The sequence below is a fragment of the Eschrichtius robustus genome, chromosome 4, assembly GCF_028021215.1.
Source record: "Eschrichtius robustus isolate mEscRob2 chromosome 4, mEscRob2.pri, whole genome shotgun sequence".
Classification (NCBI taxonomy): domain Eukaryota; kingdom Metazoa; phylum Chordata; class Mammalia; order Artiodactyla; family Eschrichtiidae; genus Eschrichtius; species Eschrichtius robustus.
This window is the reverse complement of record NC_090827.1, coordinates 134153441-134172689: the sequence shown is the minus strand read 5'-3', so window position 1 is coordinate 134172689 and position 19249 is coordinate 134153441. Positions and strand designations below refer to the sequence as shown.

At 41.2% G+C, this 19249-nt stretch overlaps 1 protein-coding gene across 3 annotated transcripts; it reads right to left on the bottom strand.

The window, feature by feature from the left end:
* Positions 1-215: 215 nt before the first annotated feature.
* Positions 216-7252, bottom strand: SPRY1 (sprouty RTK signaling antagonist 1). Of its 3 annotated transcripts, XM_068543406.1 has the most exons (3): positions 7083-7252; positions 6142-6359; positions 216-2662 (listed from the first exon to the last, which is right to left on the bottom strand). In XM_068543406.1, the coding sequence occupies exon 3, from the start codon at positions 2605-2607 to the stop codon at positions 1648-1650; it is 960 nt and encodes a 319-aa protein (XP_068399507.1). In that variant the 5' UTR covers positions 2608-2662; positions 6142-6359; positions 7083-7252; the 3' UTR covers positions 216-1647. The 3 variants fall into 3 exon arrangements, with proteins under 3 accessions (XP_068399507.1, XP_068399508.1, XP_068399506.1); XM_068543407.1 differs by lacking the exons at positions 6142-6359; positions 7083-7252 and adding an exon at positions 4455-5102; XM_068543405.1 differs by lacking the exons at positions 6142-6359; positions 7083-7252 and adding an exon at positions 5498-5592 and having other exon boundaries at positions 217-2662.
* Between the last annotated feature and the right edge of the window lie 11997 nt (positions 7253-19249).

Genomic DNA, 19249 nt, shown 5'->3' with positions numbered 1-19249 from the left:
CTAGCATGCCTACAGAACTAAGTCCTTTAAGTTTTGCGGATGAAAACTAATTTCTGACTAATCCAAGAGAGTTAAGATAAACATTTTTTAAAACTTACAAATACGTCCCATTGCAAGAAACTATGACATACACAAAACCCCTTGCTTACAAAATAGCCAAAAGAGGCAGGAATTGTTAACATTAATTACAAAAAAAATTTTTTCACTCTGTAAAGTGATTTACTTAGGCATTTGTTGAAACAGAATTTGGATTACAAAATCTTGATTAATGCATTTTCCAGGAAACATCTAGTTCAAAATTTGAGCTCACTTGCCTCTAGATTTGGTATGTTAAGGGAAAGAAAGAAAATGGGTATGCATGAAGAAAGAGTCGAAGCAAATGACAAAAATCACCACAACAGTACAGGCTAATAAATGAAGAAATCAAGAGACAGGTTCATTAATTAATATATTTTCTGCATTATAGTTAACATATGTACTTTCTTCGTGTCACCTTATTTTCCGTTATGTATTGATATTTTGTTATATTCAGACATGAGTACATTTCAACAGTTTTTGCAATAAATATCATAAAATAATAGATTCGCATAATAAATATTCTTTACAATAAAAAAGTTTAACAGACTTTTGTCTTAAAAATAGTCAGAATTCAACTTTGTGATTTATACATAAAATATACAAAAAGCACCACAATTTGTGGTTAAGGCAATGAAAACAGAAAAGATTAGAACTACTCAGCTGTTAACTAACCAAGGGTCCAAAAACCATTAAGGAGCCAAGATCACTTTAGGCAGCATAGTTCTGTGACATGTATAGATCGATCAGCTATAAATATCAACTTCAGTCATCCAAGTGCCCTCAGTGACAAGAGTAATTTGGTGAAAAGCGTGGGGTACGGAAGGAAGGGAGTTGAGCCCTTCACAAATATGAAAGCTTTGAACGAGGATGAGCAAGATACAACTAATATATCTCCAATGTGAAGATTTACATTGTAAAGCGGATCTAAAATTACACGGGAAAAAAACCCAAAAAACAAAACTGGCATCTCTAGAATAAGATAATGCCAAAACTGAGGGGAGAGAACGTTGAGGGGCAAGGAGAGGGCAGTGGTTAAAGGAGAATTTTAACGTTATAACAGAAACATATCCCCCTTGCTATTTAAGGGTCCAATGCTATGAAGAGAGCCCTAATTGGAGACAGATTTAATACATAGCTTATTTAAGCAATTAAATGGTTGCCTCTTTAAAAAACCAATTTCCCTGCTCCCAGAGTACCCAATCGAAAGCAGCTCTAAATCACTGTAGTCTGGGTGTGTGTGTGGGTATGTTCATGTGTACAACTTTGGAAAGTTGCTTGCAGAACAAAAAGGCTACACAAAAGCCCACTGGCTCTCAATATCCTCTCGAGTGGATGGCAGAGGCTCTTGTCCTAAGGGGGAGCCAGGTGCAGTTTCACAGTTCACTGTTACTGAAGATCATCCATTAGAGAAGAGTAAAATCCATGAGTCAAACCTTGGGAAGAGGGGGAGAGAACGTGGGAAACAGGGAAAAACCGCAAAGAAAATAAAACCAGTATCTAACAGGATCTTTTCGTAACAGCCACAGCTTGGAAGCCAGAAGTTCAGGAGGTCCAACCCACCTCCAAAAATCATGATGGTTTACCCTGACCCCGGGAGGGGCAGCTCTCCAGCTTACAATAGACCGTGTTGGAGTTCTTACATCTGCACCCTGGGCGATGGATCCAGTCATAACACCCCCTGCACAGCTTCAGGCATCCCTTAGCAGGAGGGTAACAGAGTAAGCAAGGTAAAAACAGAGACATGGCTCCCATACACAGGTACCTAGAGCAGCAGTGTGACTGTGAACAGGAGCAAGGATTATCCGAGTAAGAATCCCCTTCGTCGTCATTGGAGCAGTGGTAGAAGATGCCCTTGACCAAGCACATGCAGGTTCCATACTCCACCATGCTCTCAGCAGAGCAAAGGCACTGCCGGTTACAGGCCAGACAGGACGGCAGGGTCCTGGGAGCTGTGCATTCTCCGCACTTGCACTTCCCACACTGTTCACAAATGAACTTGTGCTGTGTCAGGTCCTCTTTCAAGGAACCCTTTAAGTCATCCACAATCAGCTGCTTGGGCTGGGTCCGGACTGCCCTTTCAGACCTGTGAGCAGACACTGGTCTGGCTGGTGGGGACCTTCCCAACAGCCCCTGCTCAGAAGAGGCACTGCTGTTGCTCCCAGAACTGGCTGCACTCCCAGTGCTGGTTGACCTGCTCAGTATGGGGCCTCTGGTACTATGTGAGAGTCCTGCGTGTCCCAGGTGGCTGGTAGGTCTATGCTCATAGTGATTATTCACATTAATTGGTATGATTTCATGAGTCCTTTCATGCTTTTCTTGTCTTGGTGCTGTTCGAAGAGCAGGTCTTTTCACCACTGATGGCCCTTCTGTGTACTCATTGCTGCCTCTGATGGCCTTGATCTGGTCTAAGGACAAAATAGCAGCAGGCTGAATCTCTCTCTCATAGTCTAATCTCTGACGGTTGTCCAAAGCAGGCTGCTGGGTCACAACTAAAGAACTGCCACTGCCATGTTGATTTTGGGGATCCATGTGTAGTGATCTTGAATTCTGGCAATCAGTGGAAACCTGGCATGCATCTGAAATCCTAAAAGGAAATCAAGGATGAAAAAAACAAAAAATAAATGAGGAGAAGCATTTGGGGGAGGGGGGGAGGCGAGAAATCCTGTCAAGTCACAAATTGCCTAAACCACCTGGTAATGATCTCCCTCATCAGTGGATTACAATGATGCTGGGGTCCTGGCCAGAGTCCAATTCTAAGAGAGGCTGAGGACCACATCATAGAAGAAGAATGTAAGCAAGAGTCCCCATGCCATAAGAATTAGATGTTTTTTCAAGTTTTAAAAAGCAGAATCAAGAGGTAATGTCTTCCTGTTTGTGAACCTAACAAACAATTAAAATGGAGTATGCCCTCGTGGGGAGTATTGAGTATAAGCACTAATAAACAGCTCTCATCTAAAGAGAGCTCAGTATCAGTTCATGGGTGTTTTCCATAAAGGAAAACAGCCACTCTTTAAAAAAATTAAGAATGGCTTTGGTGCTGTTGCCTTCTGTTATTTGTTTGCTGTTACAAGCATTAGATTAATGGTGAGGAGATTAGTCAAGGTATATACTTCATGCATTTAAAAAAAAAATCAAAGAGATTCCAAACTAAACAGGAATCTCAAAATAAGAGGTCATTTTTCAGGAGAAACCAGAATTTTAAAGCTAGCTCATTATTAATGTACAAGATGCAAATGCAGACAAATACAACAGTTCTTGGTGTTCTATAGCCTCTAAAGCACACACACAAAACTTAATGTACAGTTCTGTGAACATTAAGAGTATTCACATTTGAAATCATGAAAGGATTTTTTTTTTTTAAGTTTAAATAAGGGCTCACTCACCTAACGAGATAACTTTCACACACAAGTAAGTGTTAGGCCTTTAGTAGTATGGGGAAATCCTGGCCATTTTAATGATCTGTATTTCCTCTAATTTAAAAATCTGTATTTACATGACAGATCTTGATTTTCAAAGGCACTGACAACTCTGAATCCATGTGCTTCTTGTAATAAAGTACAGTAATATCCTGATAAAAATAAACATTTGTTTCCACACCAATAGTAGTTTCTAATTTATATCTTCTCCATAAAACAATCAAACATAAAAACGTTTCTGTTTTCAGTCAATGGTAGACTAGAACATTCTTCACACAAATTCCTCCCAAAGCCTACAGATTTGATCCAATTCAAGAATGAAAAGAAAAAAAATGCCCATTCCCCACTACCACCTTGAGCCAAAACACATCAGCTTAAGGAATAAAGCGGAAAGAAGTCCATTTCATCTGTTAACTTCACTGAATGTCCCCGGACCAAGTCTTACATGTTAACTTCTTGGCGTTCCCCTCCCTCATTCTCCCAACTCAGATCCTCGAGTTTCTACTTTCTTCTACCTTCTCTGTACAGAAGGAGAAACACATTCGCAACCTGCTGGGTTTCGTCCTGGAATCCTTAAGGGCTGTTCAAAAGATTCCATCGTTACTCTGCAGAGTATCATTCCTCCTAGCAAAGCACTTTTTAACCCAACGCTTGTAAAGCAAAGAGTACCTAAAGGTAGTAAGGCGGGTTCCACACTAAAGGAAGAACGGTGGATTTGAAGAGGGCAGAGAAAACACCAGGCACTTGAATCTGAGTTTTCAACGCTAGCTGTGGCAGAGTTCACGCTGGCCGGTGGCGGAGACCACCGGATAAAAGGAAAGAGCGAGACACTCAGCCGCCTCTGATCTGAAGCAAAGCCCCTCTTCCAGCAGTGACAGCCCTCGATCTAGCCCCAAACACGCTCACACGCTCTCGGCGGACTGTCTTCCCCAACAAACCCCCGAATCGAAGTCGGAATACCTTTTCGGACAATCCCATCACATCCTAAGGATCACCGTGGATTTCCAAAACCTTTTGGCGTATGCCACACCAGGGAGGCTCACAAATCGGGGAGAGCCTTCAGAGCGGACGCGGGCGCCAAAAAGCAAGCCCACGTCAGGGAGGGTAATAAATAAATAGCTGTCTACACTTTAAAGGAGAAGCCGGATTCCTAAAGAGCCGGGGCGCAGCGAGCCAGGGGCAGGGGCTGCAGAGCGGCGTCGCCACAGCGCCGGCTACCGCGGTGGAGCTGCGCCCTCTGCAATCCGCGCGGAGACAAGCGGGGAATAAAGAGTTGACGGAGAGGAAGGAAAAGGAAAAAGTTATGAATGAAAACAAGTTTGCTCGCTCTCCCGCTCGCTCTCGCTCTCTCGCTCGCTCTCTCTCTCTCTCTCGGTCAGGAGGAGGGGAGGAGGCTGAGGTTACCATTACCTCAGGAGGGCGGACTTCCCCACTTTTAAAGTGGCAGTGCCCTCTCCTCTCCCCTCGCCGCTCCACCGCTCTCACTACAAGAATACAGTGGCAGCTCGCTCGGGCGCACGCAGACTCGGGCCAGGGCGTCCCCGGCGAATTGGGGCTTTGCTCAGGCACACGCGGGCGCAAACACGCCGTTCCCGGCCCCAGTCCCAGGGAGCCTCCGACCCAGAAAACCCGCCGAACAGCTCCGCGGCCCCCCCTGCCCCGTTGACCCCCCCCCCAAAAGCCTCCCTGAAAGCGTCTTTCCCCCGGGGGGCGGTTCCTCCGAGAGGACACCCCGGGTCATGGCGCCACCGCTGCAGGCGACTGAGGACGCGGGGCCCCGCTCGCCATCCCGTGCGGAGGCGGAAGGTCGCCCGCCCGGTTCCGGAGCCCCGAGCGCCCCGGCGGGAGGGCCGCGCCGCGGGAGGGGGTCGCCCTCCCCTCCCTCCCCTGCCCTCCCTCCACTCGCGCGGCCCCGGCCCCCGCGCTGCTCCGCCGGGCCCGCACCTGCCGCCCGGCCCGCCCCGCCCGCGCGCCTCCCGCCCCCGCGGCCGCCCCACACTCACCTAGGCCGAAGCGGGGGCGGGGGGCAAAGCCGTGCAACCCGGCCCGGGTCCCGGTGCGGGCGGCTGCGTGCACGCCCCGCATCAACCGCGGCGAGGAGAACGGGGAGGCATGGCCCGAGCTGCGGCCGGTCGGCCCGCGGCCTCCACCGCCCCCGCCGAGCAGGAGCGCTCCCCGCGGCCCCCTTCCGGCTGCGGGGGACAATCCTCCGGAGACTCCGCGCGGCCGGGCGCAGACTCCTCACAGCTCGCGTGCGCCGCGCAGCTCAGTAACATCCACCTCCGGGGCTCTTCTCCTGCAGCCCCCTCCGAGAGCCAGAAAAAATTCCCTTCGGGAGGGCTCTCCGGGTCTCTCCGGAAAGCGAGCGAGGGAGCGGCGGGGATAAGAGTGCGTGCTCGGACCAGAATTCTTCTCGGGTTTCAGTCGCTCCTCGCGGGAAAGGCGGGAGTGGCGGCCTCCTGACGCGTGAAAATCCACGTCACGGACGTTCGAGGCTCCGCGGCGCCCGGGACGGGGCTCGAACCGGCGTCCGCGGGCGGGTCACGGAGCCGCGCAGGCAAGTGGGAGCACACGCCTGCGAGGCCGAGCCGCCGCTCTCCGCGGGTTGGGGGGGGGGGTGAGGGGTGGATTTTTTTTTTTTTTTTACCGGCTTTTTGAGGCAGCGAGGTTTGGGGGTTCTCCTCCGGGGAGGAGGCGGGTCGAAGTCCCTTGGCCCCCGCGCAGCTGCAGGCACTTGCCCGAACCCGCACGCCGGGCAAGTGGGGGGATGGCGTCCCCGGGAACTCCGGTGCTGGCAGTCAGCGTCTCCCGGGCAGCGCTCACTCCCAGTCCTCCGACCCTCCTCTTCCACGGCCGAAATGCCTGCTACAGACGATTAGAGAGAAAAACACGTTAATTTCCCTTTCTTTGCAGGCACTTGGACGCGCAGCGCGCTCCGCCGCCCGGGAGGAGAGTGGAGCGGAGCGGGCCGCTCGCCAGCTCGCCAGCCGCCCGCACCCGCTGCCATGTGCTGGCTGTTGCTGCTCCCAGTGATTGACAGGCGGGCGCACAGTCGGCGTGTCAGCAGCGAACCAAAGTAACATGCAGTCTTGCACGTTTTTGCCGAAGTGCTTGTGCCCCTTGGAATGCCTAGGAGTTCAAACAACGTTCAAGCGACGCCTCTGCGCATTGGAAATCAATACACAGGGACGGGAAATTCAGGTTTTAGACAATTGCTTCTCGGGATTCGGTCGCCAACAATGCCTAAACAAACACGCATTTGGTCCACACACCCGAATGCCAGCCCCTCTTCGGCATAAACCACCCAGTTTTTCACACATCCGACAGTTTCAGACTTTAACCTTGTTAAGTAGTTCGCTTACGGGGTGGGGGGAGGGAAAGGGACCCTGCTTTTTCTTTTGGTGGTAGCATTTACTTTAAGAGCATTAGTTTTAGTAGTGGGAATGCTACTGGTAATTTGAAATGCAACCAGTAATCTTAGATCTAAAGCGAGTTCAAAGAAATAACCAGTTCCTTGCAAAAGCCAACATTTCTCACCTGATCTTTCCTAAAATGTCTGCGGAAGGAAAGGAAGGAAACAGTTCTTACCTAACGCAAAGATTGGAAATTGCTTTTCAGGCACATTTACAGCGACTGTAGCTGCTCCTTATCCAGGGCAGGGAGTTCTGTCTGCAGCTATCACTCTGCAAACCACTCAGTGCCTTACAGAGCAATCCCACTCCGGCTCAGCAGAATTTCAGCTCGTCGCCTCCACCTCCACCTCCACTCCAGGACACGCCTCCAGTGATATCATATGTCAATCATACGGGCTGCCTGAAAACCTGGAGCAGGATTTTCCCAACAGTCGTTTCCTCTTTCGTTTATGAGTACTCACTTGGAAATGTTGCCCTGTACACTCCTGTGACAAACATCCTCTAAAAATGTGGATTGCCTCTAAAAATCCTGCAAATGCTGTTTGTCATGAAAGAATACCTTTAGTCAGCAGTCTTTAGTCATCAATCTCAGTAAAAGGATTGGTGGACTCTATCCTTAAAGTTGAATTAGAAAACAATTTTGAAGAATAAAAGAAGATTAAAAAGTTGTATATCAAGCCATCACTTCTGATCAGTGAGAGAATGTATATTGATAGAAAAAAAGATGATAATATAACATTAGTTCCTATTTAAAGCAAAGTTCAGAATATGTGAAACCTCAAAGTTCAAAAGGTGGCACTCCTTACTGCAAATGTACGTACCAATATGTCATTAAGGCGCAATCTCCTGCTGTAGTTTTTATAATAATTGCTCTATCTTGATTTGTGATATAATTTCCCCAAAATCAAATTTTAAAAATCCCAAACTCCTTCAATTTTGTAATATATTTATAATTTTGAAAAAAAAATCATTTTTAAAAATCAGCTAAATGGCAATCAATTAAAATAGAAATAATTTTCCAAGAAGTTGTATAATTCTTAAGCATAAATGATGCGTCACTGAAAAAAAAAAAAAAGCATTTTAATCAGTAGGAAACTTGCTTTTTGTTTCCTTACAAACTATTGGATTTTAGACATTTATGATCAAAATCGTGTACTTCATGCTGCAGTGAGGGTAACTATATGTGAAATTTGAGTTTCCACAGAGACTTTTAAAAGATACCTAAAACCCAAAAACATATAGTAAGTGGAAAGGAAATATTTTCTCCAGGTACTACATATCAGAAGTAGCTTAAAGTCTCTGACAAAATAAAACAAACAAAGCAAAACTCCAGGAAAAAATAATCATATATAAATCTGAGTACGGACATTTTTGGTTCAAAGTAATTTTTTAATCTCCTTCTTTAATAGCAAGTGATTCTTTTGAAACTGGTTTTTTCTATTCTAGACTTTCAAATGTTTGAGCACTTTAAAAAATTAAAGTTGTACTTGGAATGACCTCTCAGGACCCTAGGGCACTGCTAAGACCGTCAGCAAGAAGAAGAAAGCATCACTAGAAAATAACATAGAACAAGAATTAAACCAAGAAGCTACCTATTCACTCAATAATATAAATTGTAATAAAACAGTCTGTTTCAAAGGATAAAATCAACATTATTGTACATATTTTCTATTTTTTCATATACCTCATTATATTTGGGGATGTAATGAACTTTAACCAGTGGATAAGTTTCTTGCCCGATTTGAACGGGTTTCGAATAGTCAACTCAGAAATAGAACATTCCATCAGAGTATCTTACGTGGGTCTTCAAAATTGTCTTCTCCTCTATCGCCACAATTTGAGGACGAGAGGTCAGTTCACCAATATGATAAAACCAGGAGAGGGAGCACTGAATATTTTACTTCCATAAATCCTACAACAATATATTTGAAAGATTTCTATTGCAAATAAACTTCAAACTATTTCAACCACGGGGGCATTATTGAACTACAATTTGAGTGAGATTAAGTATTTTAAAATTACAATAATAAATAAAATCCATGAAGTTTTATCTATAACACCATCATCATGGGTCATGTTCTACTTAGAAATCAAACAGTATGCTGCACGAAGTTGACCGATGACCCTTTACATCATCTAGCACTAAAATGCATCAATGTTTTTCTCTAAATAGTACATTACAAATAAATATAGGTATAGCCTTGCCGTCCTGGATCTAGAAGACATTTAATAAAACCTGCCCCTTCTTCTGATTGCCTACAACTCTTAAGACTTGGTAGAAATTATAAAATTTTAAAGCTTAAAATAGACATTGTTCTTTATTTAGAAAGTTTAATTGCAGTGTACCTTGGCTAGAAATGGATAACTAGAGTACGAAATTTTCCCAAAAAGGAAAAACAATGTAAATATCCATGAGAAAATCTTACAATAATTTTCAGTTTACTATATTAAGATCTAAAAAAATAAGGTGGAATGGAAAGTGAACCCTGACATTCTTCATTTTCATGTGAAAACAAGATTAGCCATTTCTTCTACTGATTTGACTTTTGAGAAAATAATAAAGTAAAATGAAAAAAAAGGTCTGGTAACTCCTGGCAACTGCTAGTGATTTAAAAAAGAAGAAAAAAGTGTAGTACTGAGGCTTAACTTGCTCATTTACCTACTTTATTTGCCAAACTAGCAGAACCACAATGTGTTCCAAGCTCTTGAAAAATAATACCTTATTAATCCTCCCAATGTTTCTGTGAAGTCACGATAATAAATATAATCTTTTATCTTGTTGAGAAACAATAACAGAAATTGGTGAGTTACCCTATAAGTATCTAATAAAGTAATGAAGAACCAGGAATGGAAACTAAGTCTTTACTTTCCTTTTAGGGCAATAGTCACTATATTACTATACTTCCCAGGAAAAGCTGGCAAGGATAAGCCATTTTATTTTCAGTTTCCTTTTGTAAACAATCTTTGTAGTTGACAGAAATAGACCAACCTATTCTGTAAATTTTCCATAAACATTCTTTTCATTTTCGTAAGTGTAATTCTCATCCTTCTGCCCTATTTGAAATATTAATGTTCTGTGTTGGTTTCAAATCCTGGAAGTGGGCAAATCAAACAATGCATGGAATAAGTTATACTGAATGATTTGTAGAGTTCCTGTCAGCTCTGTAATTCTACAACTAACCATTTGTGTTCTTTGTCACAAGTGATTCTGTTTTTCTACAAGTTGTAAAAAAAGAAAGAAATGCACATGGAAGGGCTCTGAATTAGTGCCCTTCATTCCTTAAGTGTTATATTCCTTTACAGAGAATCAAAGCAACAAGAGTTCAAACTGCATCACTACTACATATCAAAGATTTTGCTAATTAGATCCACATGGTAAGGTCGTCTAAGGAAACATCTTTGCCCTAGTACAAAACAGTCGTCATTTCTTATCTACCTAGTTGAAGAATAAATCCTGTCTTCTTTCCTCTTCCATATTATTAAATGTTCCCTTCTAAGCCTTGACTTGCTCTTCATTTCCACAAGAAAACAGGATTAGCCATCTCTTCTGCTGATTTGATTTCTGAACCTAGGAGTGGAATGGTCCTTATAATGATCACCTGGTATTCGCTTTGATTCTGGTCAGCAAAAGTTATTAATCTCTCATTTCCACAACTATGTACTGCTAACTTCATCTTCAGAGACAAGTGCATAAGAACCTAGGTTAATTTAAACCTTTAACTGCCCTCATAGATACAACAGGAAGAAAACAAAATCATGTTTTCATTAAAACAAAAACAACTTAAAACATCTCCTGGGGCTTGTCTGCTTTAATCTTTCTTTCCTATTGAAATAACCTATGCCAAAGGCTATAGTTTATCCTTTGTTTGGGAAAATAAAAGTAGAATATTTATTTGATGAAATGACTCTAGGCATGCCTTCTATAAGAATGCTTAATATTGAAAAAAGAAAACACAAAAACTTCCAAGAGGTTTCTTTTTTTAAAAAAAAGAATTTATACCTCGGGTTTCTTTGATTTGCAATTCTCTTGGAGTATTTTAATTTCATTTATAAAAACATTTCATGTGGTCTATCATATTTGGTAGGATACACATATTGAAAAATCTGTTTTGATTATATCATTCTTCTATATCATAGTCTATTAATTTAGCTAATATGCCATATTTGCCCATAATGTCCCCATGTCCAATATTACAAATATGAAAATGGCATGGTATAGAGAAAAGAGTTCCTGATGTAGGGTCAGATGATATGAAGTTCAAGTCCCAGCTTTGCCACTTCTAGCTTGGTGACCTTCACTTAATTTCTTTCAGCCTGCTTTCTCATCAATAACCTGAAGTTAATAACAATACTTCACTTCCCCAAATTGTAGTCCTACTGTGGACTCAATGTATATGCAGTGCTTTGTAAGTTTTAAAGCCCTGTATAAATTCTTGCCATATAGCGTGTTATTGCCTCAAACACACTGTATGATGAAGAAATGTTTCAGGGCCACCTCTTTCCGGGTGCTTCAGCCCTAAATACTGGATTTATTTGTCTTATAATTGTTTCAAGTTAATTCAGTTTAACTTTTGTTTTTCTAAGGCTGAACTCAGGTTTGAATAATTGTATTGCTGTGTGTGTGTGTGTGTGTGTGTGTGTGTGTGTGTGTGTATGTGAAGTGGGATTTTGGAGCAGCTATCTGCTAATAATTTCAGATTAAGGAATTTAATGAGCCCTGATCACCTTGATATTTATCCAGAATTTTTAATTGTTTACATTTTGCTTCCCATTAAGATAAAGGTCACTGCAAATATTAAAAATCCCTTCTATAAAATCTGTAAACTCTTCATGATCATTAAGAGTAAATAAAGAAAATACATGTTTTTTAAAAAGTAATTGAATTACATTTAAAGAGTTGAAAATCAGTAGAAAAGTAAAAAACCGAATGATCCTTCTATATATTTTCAAAAAGTATGTTTATTGCTGCTTCTTTTTGATAAGCTCTTAGAATGTTAATTTTGATAATAAATACAGCAGATTTGGTAGCGGATATAGTTCCTGTAATTACTAAAGTACTATTTGAATCTTAATGTTTTGTATTAATTTTTTAAATTGATAGCAGAGGTATTTCATACAGCCAAAGCATTTCAACTAAACAAACAAAAAAACCCGCGAAGCGCCACCTATTGTTGAAAATAAGTCATTTCAAATTTCAATCAAAACTTGAAAAAGGCGCTTGAGTCTTGGATTTGGGCATTCACATTGGTCAGTGTTGTACATTTTTTTCCCTTACATTACCATATTGCGATATGAGTTAGTGTGTTAGTTTTCAATAAAAATGCAAAAGATGCATTATATACATTGGATGCTTTCTGAGGAACCTAAAAGACATAAAAACACTGTGTCTATCTGAAGTTACAATATCAATGGTAAACATAATAAACAAGTGATACTGACTTTTGACTAACATATTGGAATTAATAGATCCAAAAATGTGCTTTCCTACTCAAAGCAGTTACTTAGAAAAGCTGTACACTTATACCAATTGATGCCACCTTTGGATGGATCTTTCTTTAAAATCCTTGATTGAAAACATCATCTGGGCCTAAACATCACATTCGTTTGAATCTCAATCTTTTATACCAATATTGTATATGGATTAGTGTATATATCATAAATAATATCAATATTAGAAAAACATTTCCCTTTTGAAGATGGATTTGGATTTTATTAACCCATAAGTCAATAGGAGCCATTTGTATTGAGTAAGATGAGGGCTCAAGCTGAGTAAGTCTGGGAAGAAAAACAAGGTGCCAACATAAAAATAACAAAACTGTTCAAAATTGTTAAAAGATCACTGGCTGCTGTGGGGAGAATTAACAGTGAAAGGAAATTATTTATGTTGACACATAGTATAAAGTATATGCTGCTATAAAATAGAGAGTATTAATTATGATAGGAAGAAGAAGAACCTCATTCTAGAATAAATAGAATTCGTAAGAGAGAAAAAGAAAAAGACAATGTACCCTTAGGACATGGCACAAGGAAACCCCAGAGGGTGGAAACAGGCAATTGGCACATCACAATCACATTTGATTTACAGGGCTGGCATGACTGGAAAAGGAGATTTCTTTTGTAAAATCACAGTTATCAAAATCACAGAGGGACTTTAATGCCTTGCTGAGGATTTGGGCTTGATCCCAATGAAAATGAAGTTTTAGAGCAAAGGAGTTACCTGATGAAATAATCTCTTCCTAGAAGATTCATCCAACCTTGTGGATTGCAGCAAGAGGCTGGAGTCAGAGTTGCCTTCGAGATGAATATGCTAATCCAAGCGGGGAGCAGGGATACCTTGGATCCGGCTGCAGTGGAGAAAGAGAGAAAGGATCTAACATAATATTAACATTCATTGCATGCCTGTTCATTAAATGATATGATAACAATAGATTGAAGTTTTGCCCACAAAGCTTTAACGAAACCTTAAAGAATGGTAAAATATACCTAACTGGTAAGTCATACTAAGGACACTTATTTTGGGAATAAGCCAGTCACATAAGGAGACTTGAACACATAAAGTTTATAGGATTTACCCAATGTTATGGACCTTCAGAGTGAAAGAAGGAATCCACAATTCATCAGTAAAGTTAGAGAGGCGTTACTCATCTCTTCCATTCTCTTCTATCCAATTTTGCAAGAAACAGGAGGAAAAGGAAAAATGTTTTCATGGAGAAATGTGTTCATAAGACATCACTAACATTTACAGCTACATCTGGCCAACCCAAGGAATGGATATTGATTATATTATGCTGGTATATCATATAGATATCAAGCAGTATGTTATCGAGTTAATGGATTAGGTCATAGAAATGATAACTGAAAATGTTCCCAAGTCGGAAGAGTGTGTAGGTACTAGAAAAACTTAATCCATGAAAGATATCAAATACTACATTGTAGAAAACTGAAATCAAATATGTATAATAGCAAGTAAGTTCGAGATGCTATTGTGATTTTAAAAAAAACTTTTAAAAACTGTACAATTTATTGTCGAACTGTATGTGATAAGTGAGTCATGGACTTCTCTCTCTTACAAGATCATTGTGGTTTATACTTTCATTCAACAAACATGTATTAGTACTGTGCTAAGTGCTGAGGATACAAAGATGACAACAAACTCCTGGGGAAGCCCTAGCAGCTGTGTTCTGGACCGCATGACTCTCCCCCCGCCCAGTTGACTGGATTAGGGGTTAGCTCAGGACCTACACCCAGCCATAGCCTAAACGATGTCCTGGGTGAGGAAAAAAAAAAAACAAAAGACAAGTTAGAAAAAAAGAACGAGCAAGTCTGGTTATTATGGAGAGAATAAGGCAGTTATTTTGTGAACTAGAGCTACAAAGTCATGAAGAAAAAGGCAAATTTCTACTCACCACAAGTGAGTAAAAATTATGAACAAACAAATGCTATTAGGTAATAATAACACAAACCACATTTCATCAAATCTAAGATGTCATTACCTGTATGATACACTTTTATTTTATGAACTATTATGAAAGACAAAAATGCTGCTAATTAATACATGACACTTCTTTGGAGAAATGTCTATTTAGGTCTTCTGCCCATTTTAGACATTTCTCCAAAGAAGATATACAGATTGCCAACAGACACATGAAAGAATGCTCAACATCATTAATCATTAGAGAAATGCAAATCAAAACTACAATGAGAAAAAAAAAAAAAAAACTACAATGAGATATCATCTCACACCGGTCAGAATGGCCATCATCAAAAAATCTAGAAACAATAAATGCTGGAGAGGGTGTGGAGGAAAGGGAACCCTCTTGCACTGTTGGTGGGAATGTAAATTGATACAGCCACTATGGAGAACAGTATGGAGGTTCTTTAAAAAACTACAAATAGAACTACCATACAACCCAGCAATCCCACTACTGGGCATATACCCTGAGAAAACCATAGTTCAAAAAGAATCATGTACCAAAATGTTCATTGCAGCTCTATTTACAATAGCCAGGACATGGAAGCAACCTAAGTGTCCATCATCGGATGAATGGATAAAGAAGATGTGGCACATATATACAATGGAATATTACTCAGCCATAAAAAGAAATGAAATTGAGTTATTTGTAGTGAGGTGGATGGAGTTAGAGTCTGTCATACAGAGTGAAGTAAGTCAGAAAGAGAAAAACAAATACAGTATGCCAACACATATATATGGAATCTAAGGAAAAAAAAAAAAAGGCCATGAAGAACCTAGTGGCAAGACGGGAATAAAGACACAGACCTACTAGAGAATGGACTTGAGAATACGGGGAGGGGGAGGGATGAGATGTGACAGGGTGAGAGAGTGTCATGGACATATATACACTACCAAACGTAAAATAGATAGCTAGTGGGAAGCAACCGCATAGCACAGGGAGATCAGCTCGGTGCTTTGTGACCACCTAGAGGGGTGGGATGGGGAGGGTGGGAGGGAGGGAGATGCAAGAGGGAAGAGATATGGGAACATATGTATATGTATAACTGATTCACTTTGTTATAAAGCGGAAACTAACACACCATTGTAAAGCAATTATACTTCAATAAAGATGTTTAAAAAAAAATACATGACACTAATTTTCTTATCACCTAGAGTTACACTTATTGAAAGGGTTTTTAATGATGGTTTACACACGGATTTTATCATATTTCATTCTTGTGCACACATGAAAAGGAAAATAGAAGCAAAATAAATTGCTTAGTGTTCCTGAAACTTCCTCACAGAGGCAAATTCTTCTGAATCACTTTTTGATGCCGTCATCAATGCTAGTGTTTTTCTACATAACATAATGCTCTGACCATCAAGGACCCTGGGCAACAGTTCTTAGAAAAATGCTCCACCGTTGTTTTCAGGATTTCTTCCAATCCATTACCACTTACTCTACAATTTTGGATACTGGAGTGTTTTTTACTGATGTCTTATCAACGAATGCCAGTAGAAGGTTTTAAGCCAACAGCCAGGATTCATAGACTTGCCTCAAATGGTTCATAAATAGTTTCCCAAGTCAAACATGGAGAGGTTGCAGTTGTCCGGCCAGGAATAAAAACCACATTTGCTCATGAGCAGGCGGTAACTACCTCATGACTTGACTCCTGTCTGTCCGACAGTAATTGTAAGATGCATCCTGATTTCAGAGGTATCAAAATGTGGATGAAAATGTGCATCTTGAATTGGTGATTACAGTGGAGAGCAATTCATCCTTAAAATAATCTGTGCTTTCCTTGTACATATGATGCACAAAGAAGTTTCGTAATTTGTCTAAGATTACCTAGCCGACAAGTGGTAGAACAAGGATTTGAACCCAGGTATGTAGAGTCAAGGGTGAGGAAGTTAGTTGCTAGAAAGAAGTGTAGACCAGAAAGGATAGCTGAATTGCTATGATAATAGGATATTTCATTGAAGATCTGCCACCAGCCTACTGTTGATGTCCCCAAAGCTCCTTGGCTTTCAGGGTAGCCCAGCCATACTAAGGTTTCTTTTCTTGGATTCCCATGAGATTCCTAGCTCTCTTTTTACCATCTTGGCTTGGGGTGGCCTCAGTCTCTGCTCCTTACAACTCGTGATCCTAATAAATGTAAGCATGGAAATCTGGTTGGGCGAATTGGGAATATTAAACAGAGAAGGGCACACTGAGCTTAGATTTGTTGTAAGGCAGACACAATTGGGGCGGTGGGAAGGGAGACAGAGGGATGGCATTCTAGAAGAGCTAAATATGTGTGCAAAGGTACAAAGGGCAGAATAATCATGGCACATCTGGGGAATATCTTAAGGCATTCGAAGTTGCTAAAGCAGAAAGTTAGGAGGTGGAAGAAGTAAAGAGAAGACTGGGTAGGAAAGCAGGGATCAGAACACATGGGGACACTATGCCTAAAGAAATTGTATGCTATCCTGTAGAAGAGTGGTTCTTAAATTTGTTTTAGCAGTGACCTATTTTTTCCCAAAAACTGCTCCATGAAACTCTAAAATATATGACATAAAGTGGCGCTGCACCAAAAAAGCAAGGATGCAGTAGGGGGAGGAGACTCTCCAAAAGCAGCTTCATACAACACAACTTGCAATCCAGTTCTAGAGCTAAAATGCAGTACCAAAGGAGTAACATAAGAAAGATCATCTTGACAGTAATAAAGAGGATGCAGGGGCAGAGTTGATCATTGCTCTCGGCCGCTAGGAAGCCACTGTAGCCAACCAGGGGAGAGGCTCAGAAACAAAGAACGCCATGTCTTAGGGTTAGACTGCAAGCGAAGTTTAAGTGAAGAGGGATTTCTTATACACAGACAGCAAACAACCGCACAAATATCTGAGGACAGAAAACAAAGTACAATTAATTATACACAAAGCGGAACTGGGAAGACACAGAGTGATGGTAGATGTCTTTTCTGGCATGTTTTCTGATGGGTCTACATAATGAGATGATAATGGGTATGTAAGTTTATCTCCTGCTATATTAATGCTATAAGATAATGATAATCTGTAATACTTTATACATTATATATAATATGTAAGTTTATTGTGTGCCAGTCTCTCTGCTAAGAATTCTATATACATCATCTCTTTTAATCCACACAAAAATGATATTAGTTAAATATTCTGATTATAGAGAAAGATACTGATGCTCCGAGAGATTAAATAATGTTCCCAAAGCTACACAAGTTGCAAGTGACAAAGCTCAGGTTTGAAAACAGATTTGTCTGACTCTAGAACACCAGCTCTTGATTCCATTACTTAAAAACCCTCCAGGGCTTCCCTGGTGGCACAGTGGTTAAGAATCTGCCTGTCAATGCAGGGGACACGGGTTCAAGCCCTGGTCCGGGAAGATCCCACATGCTGCAGAGCAACTACGCCTGTGCACCACAACTACTGAGCCCGCGTGCCACAACTACTGAAGCCCACGCGCCTGGAGCCTGTGCTCCGCAACAAGAGAAGCCACCGCAACGAGAAGCCCACGCACCGCAACGAAGAGTAGCCCCCACTCGCCACAACTAGAGAAAGCCCGCGCGCAGCAACAAGACCCAACACAGCCAAAAAATAAAAATAAAATAAAATAAATCTAAAAAAAAACCAAAAAACCCTCCAAAAACATTATTTAAATAAATGCTGATATTCCACTGTAAGAATCTATTACAATTTACTTAAATATTCCAGTCCCAAATTTTAAGAAGAAAAAGCACAAATTTCCACGGTACTGGGTCTCAACTCTGATATCAAGATTTCATGAGACTGATTTTCACTATCTTGCAGGGTACCACCCACCACCCCAACCCTGCTTGCTAAGCCACATGTAGTGGGAACAATGACGTCACTGGGGATGGGAAATTTCTCACATCAAAGACCATGCGTCTGGAGCTTTTCTCTGGTTTTTCCTATAAACCTCTTTCTTTTACCATGCCCGTCGTAGGGAATTTTCAGGGAATTTCACCTGCAGTACAGTTGTGAGGCAGATCACAAGCATAACCCACTCTTCTGAAGATAACTTATTCCTGTTCAGGGCCCTTCGTGTACATGTGCGTGTTAATGGTTGAAGTACTATACTTAAGATTCCGAATTTACCTTTGAATTCAGTACTATTTTTGTGAAACCTAATACAGGAAATAATCAGAAGGTTTCAATCAAGAGACACGTGGAAGTAAAAAGAAGCTCTTCCCCTAATTAACCAAGCCCCCTCCGCCCACCAAATACACACCGACACACACACACACATATACACACAGAGGTTAAGTGTTAAAAACAGCACAGCACTGATAATCAGATACAGGAAATACAGTTCCCAGATAGATGATATGAAACCTAAACCAGGAATAAGTGAAATTTACCTGAGTATGGGATGCAGTTCCTGGGGGGATTTCTTCCTCGGGTGGATAATTTGCTTACCCTCTCTCTATTTAACAGATATAACCAAGAGAGCATAATGTATACACAGACATGATAATTATGAGCTGCTGTAAAATTTTTTCCATGTGGGACTAAAATGCATGAAAAATCTGTGTGTTTTCTGACTGAAAGGTACACTGTAAAAGCCCTTTCTCTTGTGACATGTCACTGGTGGTGTCTTTATGAAGATGTGACCACAGAAATGGAGTGTTCAGCGTCCCCTGTGACAAAGACCCCCCCCCATCTTTAAGTGCCTACATTCTCACCAAAGCAAAATCATTAAGCATTTAGAACCAATGTGCTGGCCTTGAAATGTTTTATATTATGTGATCTGTCAAGCAAGAAGCATTTCCTGCCTCTAAGGGATTTATGTTGAATAATAAAAACTATACCAAGTAAAATGCTGATTAAAAATGAGGAAAACACAAATGTCAGGAGAT

Coding starts and splice junctions, on each gene's coding strand:
- SPRY1 (XM_068543406.1), bottom strand. CDS start 2,607: ATGGATCCCCAAAATCAACATGGCAGTGGCAGTTCTTTAGTTGTGACC.